The sequence below is a fragment of the Oncorhynchus gorbuscha genome, linkage group LG14, assembly GCF_021184085.1.
Source record: "Oncorhynchus gorbuscha isolate QuinsamMale2020 ecotype Even-year linkage group LG14, OgorEven_v1.0, whole genome shotgun sequence".
Taxonomy (NCBI): Eukaryota; Metazoa; Chordata; class Actinopteri; order Salmoniformes; family Salmonidae; genus Oncorhynchus; species Oncorhynchus gorbuscha.
The window spans coordinates 82,415,035-82,427,947 of record NC_060186.1 but is presented as its reverse complement, the minus strand read 5'-3'; the positions used below and the strand labels follow the sequence as shown (position 1 = coordinate 82,427,947).

The window sequence follows — 12,913 nt, the reverse complement described above, 5'->3', positions numbered from 1 at the left end:
TTCTCCTCCTCTATTAGGCCCATTCTCCTCCTCTACCCCCCCCCATTAGGCCCATTCTCCTCCTCTACCCTTAGGCCCATTCTCCTCCTCTACCCCCCCATTAGGCCCATTCTCCTCCTCTACCCCCCCATTAGGCCCATTCTCCTCCTCTACCCCCCCCCCATTAGGCCCATTCTCCTCCTCTACCCTTCCCCCCCCATTAGGCCCATTCTCCTCCTTCTACCCATTCTCCTCCTCTACCCCCCCCCATTAGGCCCATTCTCCTCCTCTACCCCCCCCCATTAGGCCCATTCTCCCCCCCCCCAATCCCATTCTCCCCTTACCCCCCCCATTAGGCCCATTCTCCTCCTCTACCCCCTTCCCCCCCCCCATTAGGCCCATTCTCCTCCTCTAACCCCCCCATTAGGCCCATTCTCCTCCTCTACCCCCCCCCATTAGTGTACTATGTGTTTTCTGTCAATGTACTTGGTCAAATAATGGTTCATTAACAACTAGGGGGCCCAAACAATTATACTATTCTGTATTTTCTAGAATTCTGTTTTCTTTTCAGTTTTATTTCTCTCTCACAATATTACACTTATTTAGAGAAACAAGGGAAATGTATGTTCTGAGTCCATGTCAATGCTTAAATCACATCACAAGACCAATTATTTGTGTATTTAGAAAGAGGATCGAGTTGTGTTTCTGTTGGGTCTACTGCTGCAACACGTGTCATGGCAGAGTTTGAAAAACCAATTTCCACCGAATTGATATCTACCTGTTAAAGACCTACTTGCCTCATTCCCACTCCCACTCTCTTTCCTCCCCTCTTCCCCTCCTCTTCCCCTCCTCTCTTCATTCTCTCTTTCTTTCCCCTCCTCTCTCTTTCCCTCCTCTCTCTTTCCCTCCTCTCTCTTTCCCTCCTCTCTCTTTCCCTCCTCTCTCTTTCCCTCCTCTCTTTCCCTTTCCTTTCCCTCCTCTCTCTCTTTCCCTCCTCTTTCTCTTTCCCCTCCTCTCTCTTTCCCTCCTCTCTCCCCTCCTCTCTTTCCTCCTCTCTTTCCCTCCTCTCTTTTTTCTCCCCTCCTCTCTCTTTTCCCTCCTCTCTCTTTCCCTCCTCTCTTTCCCTCTCTCTCTCTCCCCTCTCCCCCCTCTGTCTTTCTTTCCCCCTCCTCTCTCTTTCCCTCCTCTCTTTTTCCCTCCTCTCTCTTTTTCCCTCCTCTCTTTTTCCCTCCTCTCTTTTTCCCTCCTCTCTTTTTCCCTCCTCTCTTTTCCCTCCTCTCTTTTCCCTCCTTTCCCTCTTCCCTCTCTAGGCCTTCAGTATCCCTGTGATCCAGATAGTGTATGAGACTCTGAAGGACCAGCAGGAGGGGAAGAAGGGGAGAACTGCTGTGAAGACTGGTGGAGCAGGTATGACTGGTGGAGCAGGTATGACTGGTGGAGCAGGTATGACTGGTGGAGCAGGTATGACTGGTGGAGCAGGTATGACTCTGGTGGAGCAGGTATGACTGGTGGAGCAGGTATGACTGGTGGAGCAGGTATGACTGGTGGAGCAGGTATGACTGGTGGAGCAGGTATGACTGGTGGAGCAAGTATGACTGGTGGAGCAGGTATGACTGGTGGAGCAGGTATGACAGACAGAAGACTGGTGGAGCAGGTATGACTGGTGGAGCAGGTATGACTGGTGGAGCAGGTATGACTGGTGGAGCAGGTATGACTGGTGGAGCAGGTATGACAGACAGAAGACTGGTGGAGCAGGTATGACTGGTGGAGCAGGTATGACTGGGAGCAGGTATGACAGCAGGTACACAGTGGAGCAGGTAACTGACTGGTGGAGCAGGTATGACTCACAGCTAACTGGGAGCAAGTATGACAGTCACAGGTAGCTGGTGGAGCAGGTATGACACAGAAGTCACAGGTATGACTGGTGGAGCAGGTAGACTAAGCAGGTATGACTGGTGGAGCAGGTAGTGACTGGTGGAGCAGGTATGACAGACAGAAGACTGGTGGAGCAGGTATGACAGGTGGAGCAGGTATGACATCACAGCAGGTAACTGACAGCTAACAGAAGACATGGAGCAGGTATGACTGGCTAGCAGGTCACATCACAGAACTACAGCTAACACACAGTCACATCACAGCTAACTACAGCTAACACAGTCACATCACAGCTAACTACAGCTAACACACAGTCACATCACAGCTAACTACAGCTAACACAGTCACATCACAGCTAACACAGCAGGTATCACAGCTAACACACAGTCACATCACAGTGCTTGACAGCTAACACACAGTCACATCACAGCTAACTAACACAGTCAACACACAGTCACATCACAGCTAACTACAGCTAACACACAGTCACATCACAGCTAACTACAGCTAACACACAGTCACATCACAGCTAACTACAGCTAACACACAGTCACATCACAGCTAACTACAGCTAACACACAGTCACATCACAGCTAACTACAGCTAACACACAGTCACATCACAGCTAACTACAGCTAACACACAGTCACATCACAGTTAACTACAGCTAACACAGTCACATCACAGCTAACACACAGTCACATCACAGCTAACACACAGTCACATCACAGCTAACACACAGTCACATCACAGCTAACTACAGCTAACACACAGTCACATCACAGCTAACTACAGCTAACACACAGTCACATCACAGCTAACTACAGCTAACACACAGTCACATCACAGCTAACTACAGCTAACACACAGTCACATCACAGCTAACTACAGCTAACACACAGTCACATCACAGCTAACTACAGCTAACACACAGTCACATCACAGCTAACTACAGCTAACACACAGTCACATCACAGCTAACTACAGCTAACACACAGTCACATCACAGCTAACTACAGCTAACACACAGTCACATCACAGCTAACTACAGCTAACACACAGTCACATCACAGCTAACTACAGCTAACACACAGTCACATCACAGCTAACTACAGCTAACACACAGTCACATCACAGCTAACTACAGCTAACACACAGTCACATCACAGCTAACTACAGCTAACACACAGTCACATCACAGCTAACTACAGCTAACACACAGTCACATCACAGCTAACTACAGCTAACACACAGTCACAGCTAACTACAGCTAACACACAGTCACATCACAGCTAACTACAGCTAACTACAGCTAACACACAGTCACATCACAGCTAACTACAGCTAACACAGTCACATCACAGCTAACTACAGCTAACACACAGTCACATCACAGCTAACTACAGCTAACACACAGTCACATCACAGCTAACTACAGCTAACTACAGCTAACACAGTCACATCACAGCTAACTACAGCTAACACAGTCACATCACAGCTAACTACAGCTAACACACAGTCACATCACAGCTAACTACAGCTAACACACAGTCACATCACAGCTAACTACAGCTAACACACAGTCAGCATCACAGTCAATCACAGCTAACTACAGTCACATCACAGCTAACTACAGCTAACACACAGTCACATCACAGCTAACTACAGCTAACACACAGTCACATCACAGCTAACTACAGCTAACACACAGTCACATCACAGCTAACTACAGCTAACACACAGTCACATCACAGCTAACTACAGCTAACACACAGTCACATCACAGCTAACTACAGCTAACAACAGTCACATCACAGCTAACTACAGCTAACACAGTCACATCACAGCTAACTACAGCTAACACACAGTCACCTCACAGCTAACTACAGCTAACTACAGCTAACACAGTCACCTCACAGCTAACTACAGCTAACTACAGCTAACTACAGCTAACACACAGTCACATCACAGCTAACTACAGCTAACACACAGTCACATCACAGCTAACTACAGCTAACACAGTCACATCACAGCTAACACACAGTCACATCACAGCTAACTACAGCTAACACACAGTCACATCACAGCTAACTACAGCTAACTACAGCTAACACAGTCACATCACAGCTAACACACAGTCACATCACAGCTAACTACAGCTAACACACAGTCACATCACAGCTAACTACAGCTAACTACAGCTAACACAGTCACATCACAGCTAACACAGTCACATCACAGCTAACTACAGCTAACACAGTCACATCACAGCTAACTACAGCTAACACACAGTCACATCACAGCTAACTACAGCTAACACACAGTCACATCACAGCTAACTACAGCTAACACACAGTCACATCACAGCTAACTACAGCTAACACACAGTCACATCACAGCTAACTACAGCTAACACACAGTCACATCACAGCTAACTACAGCTAACACAGTCACATCACAGCTAACTACAGCTAACACACAGTCACATCACAGCTAACTACAGCTAACACACAGTCACATCACAGCTAACTACAGCTAACACACAGTCACATCACAGCTAACTACAGCTAACACACAGTCACATCACAGTTAACTACAGCTAACACAGTCACATCACAGCTAACACACAGTCACATCACAGTTAACTACAGCTAACACAGTCACATCACAGCTAACACACAGTCACATCACAGCTAACACACAGTCACATCACAGCTAACTACAGCTAACACAGTCACATCACAGCTAACTACAGCTAACACACAGTCACATCACAGTTAACTACAGCTAACACACAGTCACATCACAGCTAACACACAGTCACATCACAGCTAACACACAGTCACATCACAGCTAACACACAGTCACATCACAGCTAACACACAGTCACATCACAGCTAACACACAGTCACATCACAGCTAACTAGAGCTAACACAGTCACATCACAGCTAACTAGAGCTAACACAGTCACATCACAGCTAACTACAGCTAACTACAGCTAACTACAGCTAACACACAGTCACATCACAGCTAACACACAGTCACATCACAGCTAACACACAGTCACATCACAGCTAACACACAGTCATATTACAGCTAACTACAGCTAACACACAGTCACACTACAGCTAACTACAGCTAACACACAGTCACATCACAGCTAACTACAGCTAACACATAGTCACATCACAGCTAACTACAGCTAACACACAGTCACATCACAGCTAACTACAGCTAACACACAGTCACATCACAGCTAACTACAGCTAACACAGTCACATCACAGCTAACACACAGTCACATCACAGCTAACTACAGTTAACTACAGCTAACTACAGCTAACTACAGCTAACACAGTCACATCACAGCTAACTACAGCTAACTACAGCTAACACAGTCACATCACAGCTAACTACAGCTAACTACAGCTAACACAGTCACATCACAGCTAACTATAGCTAACTACAGCTAACTACAGCTAACTACAGCTCACTAAAGCTAACACACAGTCACATCACAGCTAACTACAGCTAACACATAGTCACATCACAGCTAACTACAGCTAACACATAGTCACATCACAGCTAACTACAGCTAACACACAGTCACATCACAGCTAACTACAGCTAACACACAGTCACATCACAGCTAACTACAGCTAACACACAGTCACATCACAGCTAACTACAGCTAACACAGTCACATCACAGCTAACTACAGCTAACACACAGTCACATCACAGCTAACTACAGCTAACACACAGTCACATCACAGCTAACTACAGCTAACACACAGTCACATCACAGCTAACTACAGCTAACACACAGTCACATCACAGCTAACTACAGCTAACACACAGTCACATCACAGCTAACTACAGCTAACACACAGTCACATCACAGCTAACTACAGCTAACTACAGCTAACACACAGTCACATTACAGCTAACTACAGCTAACACATAGTCACATCACAGCTAACTACAGCTAACACATAGTCACATCACAGCTAACTACAGCTAACACACAGTCACATCACAGCTAACTACAGCTAACACACAGTCACATCACAGCTAACTACAGCTAACACAGTCACATCACAGCTAACTACAGCTAACACACAGTCACATCACAGCTAACTACAGCTAACACACAGTCACATTACATTTACATTTACATTTAAGTCATTTAGCAGACGCTCTTATCCAGAGCGACTTACAAATTGGTGCATTCACCTTATGACATCCAGTGGGACAGTCACTTAACAATAGTGCATCTAAAACTTAGGGGGGGTGGGGTGAGAGGGATTACTTAACCTATCCTAGGTATTCCTTAAAGAGGTGGGGTTTCAGGTGTCTCCGGAAGGTGGTGATTGACTCCGCTGTCCTGGCGTCGTGAGGGAGTTTGTTCCACCATTGGGGGGCCAGGGCAGCGAACAGTTTTGACTGGGCTGAGCGGGAGCTGTAATTCCTCAGTGGTAGGGAGGCGAGCAGGCCAGAGGTGGATGAACGCAGTGCCCTTGTTTGGGTGTAGGGCCTGATCAGAGCCTGGAGGTACTGAGGTGCCGTTCCCCTCACAGCTCCGTAGGCAAGCACCATGGTCTTGTAGCGGATGCGAGCTTCAACTGGAAGCCAGTGGAGAGAACGGAGGAGCGGGGTGACGTGAGAGAACTTGGGAAGGTTGAACACCAGACGGGCTGCGGCGTTCTGGATGAGTTGAAGGGGTTTAATGGCACAGGCAGGGAGCCCAGCCAACAGCGAGTTGCAGTAATCCAGACGGGAGATGACAAGTGCCTGGATTAGGACCTGCGCCGCTTCCTGTGTGAGACAGGGTCGTACTCTGCGGATGTTGTAGAGCATGAACCTACAGGAACGGGCCACCGCCTTGATGTTAGTTGAGAACGACAGGGTGTTGTCCAGGATCACGCCAAGGTTCTTGGTGCTCTGGGAGGAGGACACAATGGAGTTGTCAACCGTGATGGCGAGATCATGGAACGGGCAGTCCTTCCCCGGGAGGAAGAGCAGCTCCGTCTTGCCGAGGTTCAGCTTGAGGTGGTGATCCGTCATCCACACTGATATGTCTGCCAGACATGCAGAGATGCGATTCGCCACCTGGTCATCAGAAGGGGGAAAGGAGAAGATTAATTGTGTGTCGTCTGCATAGCAATGATAAGAGAGACCATGTGAGGTTATGACAGAGCCAAGTGACTTGGTGTATAGGGAGAATAGGAGAGGGCCAAGAACAGAGCCCTGGGGGACACCAGTGGTGAGAGCGCGTGGTGAGGAGACAGATTCTCGCCACGCCACCTGGTAGGAGCGACCTGTCAGGTAGGACGCAATCCAAGCGTGGGCCGCGCCGGAGATGCCCAACTCGGAGAGGGTGGAGAGGAGGATCTGATGGTTCACAGTATCGAAGGCAGCCGATAGATCTAGAAGGATGAGAGCAGAGGAGAGAGAGTTAGCTTTAGCAGTGCGGAGCGCCTCCGTGATACAGAGGAGAGCAGTCTCAGTTGAATGACTAGTCTTGAAACCTGACTGATTTGGATCAAGAAGGTCATTCAGAGAGAGATAGCGGGAGAGCTGGCCAAGGACGGCACGTTCAAGAGTTTTGGAGAGAAAAGAAAGAAGGGATACTGGTCTGTAATTGTTGACATCGGAGGGATCGAGTGTAGGTTTTTTCAGAAGGGGTGCAACTCTCGCTCTCTTGAAGACGGAAGGGACGTAGCCAACGGTCAGGGATGAGTTGATGAGCGAGGTGAGGTAAGGGAGAAGGTCTCCGGAAATGGTCTGGAGAAGAGAGGAGGGGATAGGGTCAAGCGGGCAGGTTGTTGGGCGGCCGGCCGGCCGTCACAAGACGCGAGATTTCATCTGGAGAGAGAGGGGAGAAAGAGGTCAGAGCACAGGGTAGGGCAGTGTGAGCAGAACTAACGGTGTCGTTTGACTTAGCAAACGAGGATCGGATGTCGTCGACCTTCTTTTCAAAATGGTTGACGAAGTCATCTGCAGAGAGGGAGGAGGGGGGGGGGGGCGGAGGATTCAGGAGGGAGGAGAAGGTGGCAAAGAGCTTCCTAGGGTTAGAGGCAGATGCTTGGAATTTAGCGTGGTAGAAAGTGGCTTTAGCAGCAGAGACAGAGGAGGAAAATGTAGAGAGGAGGGAGTGAAAGGATGCCAGGTCCGCAGGGAGGCGAGTTTTCCTCCATTTCCGCTCGGCTGCCCGGAGCCCTGTTCTGTGAGCTCGCAATGAGTCATCGAGCCACGGAGCGGGAGGGGAGGACCGAGCCGGCCTGGAGGATAGGGGACATAGAGAGTCAAGGGATGCAGAGAGGGAGGAGAGGAGGGTTGAGGAGGCAGAATCAGGAGATAGGTGGGAGAAGGTTTGAGCGGAGGGAAGAGATGATAGGATGGAAGAGGAGAGAGTAGCGGGGGAGAGAGAGCGAAGGTTGGGACGGCGCGATACCATCCGAGTAGGGGCAGTGTGGGATGAGAGCGAGAGGGAAAAGGATACAAGGCAGTGGTCGGAGACTTGGAGGGGAGTTGCAATGAGGTTAGTGGAAGAACAGCATCTAGTAAAGATGAGGTCGAGCGTATTGCCTGCCTTGTGAGTAGGGGGGGGAAGGTGAGAGGGTGAGGTCAAAAGAGGAGAGGAGTGGAAAGAAGGAGGCAGAGAGGAAAGAGTCAAAGGTAGACGTGGGGAGGTTAAAGTCGCCCAGAACTGTGAGAGGTGAGCCGTCCTCAGGAAAGGAGCTTATCAAGGCATCAAGCTCATTGATGAACTCTCCGAGGGAACCTGGAGGGCGATAAATGATAAGGATGTTAAGCTTGAAAGGGCTAGTAACTGTGACAGCATGGAATTCAAAGGAGGCGATAGACAGATGGGTAAGGGGAGGAAGAGAGAATGACCACTTGGCAGAGATGAGGATCCCGGTGCCACCACCCCGCTGACCAGACGCTCTCGGGGTGTGCGAGAACACGTGGGCGGACGAAGAGAGAGCAGTAGGAGTAGCAGTGTTGTCTGTGGTGATCCATGTTTCCGTCAGTGCCAAGAAGTCGAGGGACTGGGAGGGAGGCATAGGCTGAGATGAACTCTGCCTTGTTGACCGCAGATTGGCAGTTCCAGAGGCTACCGGAGACCTGGAACTCCACGTGGGTCGTGCGCGCTGGGACCACCAGAGTAGGGTGGCCGCGGCCACGCGGTGAGGAGCGTTTGTATGGTCTGTGCAGAGAGGAGAGAACAGGGATAAACAGACACATAGTTGACAGGCTACAGAAGAGGCTACGCTAATGCAAAGGAGATTGAATGACAAGTGGACTACACGTCTCGAATGTTCAGAAAGTTAAGCTACGTAGCAAGAATCTTATTGACTAAAATGATTAAAATGATACAGTACTGCTGAAGTAGGCCAGCTGGCAGTGGGTGCGTTGTTGACACTACACTAATCAAGTCGTTCCGTTGAGTGTAATAGTTTCTGCAGTGTTGCTATTCGGGGGCTAGCAGGCTAGCTAGCAGTGTTGTTTACGTTACGTTGCTTAAAAGAACGACAATAGATGGCTAGCGAACCTAGAAAATCGCTCTAGACTACACAATTATCTTTGATACAAACGATCAAACAAATCAAACCGTTGTACTGTAATGAAATGAAGTGAAAATGTGATACAACCTGTGAATGCGACCGGGTAGTTGAGTTCTATACAGAAGACGTTGGCTAGCGTTGGCTAGCTGTTGGCTAGCTGTTGGCTAGCTAGCAGAGTCACCTACGTTAAGGACGACAAATAGCTGGCTAGCTAACCTCGGTAAATTAAGATAATCACTCTAAGACTACACACTCTAAACCTAAACAACACAATTATCTTGGATACGATGATACGAAGACAGCAAAGACAGCTATGTAGCTAGCTAACACTAAACTAATCAAGTCGTTCAGTTGAGTGTAATAGTTTTCCCAGTGCAGCTAATCAGTGGACGTTAGCTAGCTGGCTAGTGAAGACTACGTTAGGACGGCGAAATACGATAATTACGCAATTATCTTTGATACAAAGACGGCTATGTAGCTAGCTGAGAAGAAATTGCTAGGATAAGACAAATCAAACCGTTGTGATATAATGAAATATAATGAAAAAGTTATACTACCCGCTGGAGCGACGTGCAGATGCGACCACTCGAATACGTCTCAGTGCAAAGTCACATCACAGCTAACTACAGCTAACACACAGTCACATCACAGCTAACTACAGCTAACACACAGTCACATCACAGCTAACTACAGCTAACACACAGTCACATCACAGCTAACTACAGCTAACACACAGTCACATCACAGCTAACTACAGCTAACACACAGTCACATCACAGCTAACTACAGCTAACACACAGTCACATCACAGCTAACTACAGCTAACTACAGCTAACACAGTCACATCACAGCTAACTACAGCTAACTACAGCTAACTACAGCTAACACAGTCACATCACAGCTAACTACAGCTAACACAGTCACACCACAGCTAACACACAGTCACATCACAGCTAACTACAGCTAACACAGTCACATCACAGCTAACTACAGCTAACTACAGCTAACTACAGCTAACACACAGTCACATCACAGCTAACTACAGCTAACACACAGTCACATCACAGCTAACTACAGCTAACTACAGCTAACTACAGCTAACTACAGCTAACACACAGTCACATCACAGCTAACTACAGCTAACACAGTCACATCACAGCTAACTACAGCTAACTACAGCTAACTACAGCTAACACACAGTCACATCACAGCTAACTACAGCTAACACACAGTCACATCACAGCTAACTACAGCTAACTACAGCTAACTACAGCTAACTACAGCTAACACACAGTCACATCACAGCTAACTACAGCTAACTACAGCTAACTACAGCTAACTACAGCTAACTACAGCTAACACAGTCACATCACAGCTAACTACAGCTAACTACAGCTAACACAGTCACATCACAGCTAACTACAGCTAACTACAGCTAACTACAGCTAACTACAGCTAACACAGTCACATCACAGCTAACTACAGCTAACTACAGCTAACTACAGCTAACACACAGTCACATCACAGCTAACTACAGCTAACTACAGCTAACTACAGCTAACTACAGCTAACACACAGTCACATCACAGCTAACTACAGCTAACTACAGCTAACTACAGCTAACTACAGCTAACTACAGCTAACACACAGTCACATCACAGCTAACTACAGCTAACTACAGCTAACTACAGCTAACTACAGCTAACTACAGCTAACACACAGTCACATCACAGCTAACTACAGCTAACTACAGCTAACTACAGCTAACTACAGCTAACTACAGCTAACACACAGTCACATCACAGCTAACTACAGCTAACTACAGCTAACTACAGCTAACTACAGCTAACACACAGTCACATCACAGCTAACTACAGCTAACTACAGCTAACACACAGTCACATCACAGCTAACTACAGCTAACTACAGCTAACTACAGCTAACTACAGCTAACTACAGCTAACACACAGTCACATCACAGCTAACTACAGCTAACTACAGCTAACTACAGCTAACTACAGCTAACACAGTCACATCACAGCTAACTACAGCTAACTACAGCTAACTACAGCTAACTACAGCTCATTTGTATTTCTATCCATTTATAATGATCATGATGTTTAAATGAATCTGGATCAGAGAGGCTTTTGGGATCGTCACTTCTGTTCCCTTGCGTGATGAAGATGGTTACCAACACATACGTATTGCACACATCAAGACTTCACCCCCCCCCGCTAGGGGAGATGACGTTTATATATTGACTGGCTGGGCTGTGGGACAGTGGATGGGCACATTAATGAATTAATTGGATCTGTTAACCGGTGTTTCCTGTGGAATGTGGCGATATAACTCCCTGCTATCAACCAATCAGCAACCAGGATCCAAACGAGCTGTTTTTATTACGTCAGATACTGTTGTATTAGCAACCAAACGTTTGTCTGTGTTTCAGTGTTCAACAAATGGCAGATGAACCCGTATGACAGAAGCACAGCGTTCGGTGAGTCACTCATTGTGTGTCTTCCTGTGGTGAGGGATGGTACATAGGATGGTAAACACGTTTTGATTTTAAACATGACATTTACTGTTTTTACTCCTGCCCCCCCCAGCCATTGGACCAGACGGACTGTGTTGTCAAAGCAGGGAGTTTAAAGAATGGCATGGCTGTCGCTCTACCAAAGCCATCACCAAGGGTAAGACACATACATACATACATACAATACAATACAATACAATACAATACAATACAATACAATACAATACAATACAATACAATACATACAATACACACATACATACATACAATACATACATACCATACATACATGCATACATACATACATAGAATGTATGCACACATGACTGTAAGTCGCTTTGGATAAAAGCGTCTGCTAAATAGCATATATTATATTATTATTATATTATATATATTATTATATATTATACATACATACATACATACATACATACATACATACATACATACATACATACATACATACATACATACATACATACATACATACATACATACATACATGCATACAATACATACATGCATACAATACATGCATACAATACATACATACATGCATACATACAATACATGCAATACATGCATACATACATACATACATACATACAATACATGCATACATACATACATACAATACATAACATACAATACATGCATACATACAATACATGCATACATACATACATACATACATACATACATACATACATACATACATACATACATACATACATACATACATACATACATACATACATACATACATACATACATACATACTGTATACATACATACATGCATACATACATACATACATACTGTATACATACATACTGTATACATACATGCATACATGCATACATGCATACATACATACATACAATACATGCATACATACATACATGCATACATACATACATACTGTATACATACATACTGTATACATACATACATAC

At 46.2% G+C, this 12,913-nt stretch overlaps 1 protein-coding gene across 1 annotated transcript in view; it reads left to right on the top strand.

Annotated features, from left to right (window-relative positions):
* Positions 1–12,913, top strand: part of ddx1 (DEAD (Asp-Glu-Ala-Asp) box helicase 1) — a 62,052-nt gene that overhangs the window by 11,889 nt on the left and 37,250 nt on the right. The window contains exons 5-7 of the mRNA XM_046299127.1: positions 1,290–1,386; positions 11,874–11,921; positions 12,031–12,114. Of these exons, the coding sequence (XP_046155083.1) occupies positions 1,290–1,386; positions 11,874–11,921; positions 12,031–12,114 (229 nt within the window). The remainder of the gene's footprint in view (positions 1–1,289; positions 1,387–11,873; positions 11,922–12,030; positions 12,115–12,913) is intronic.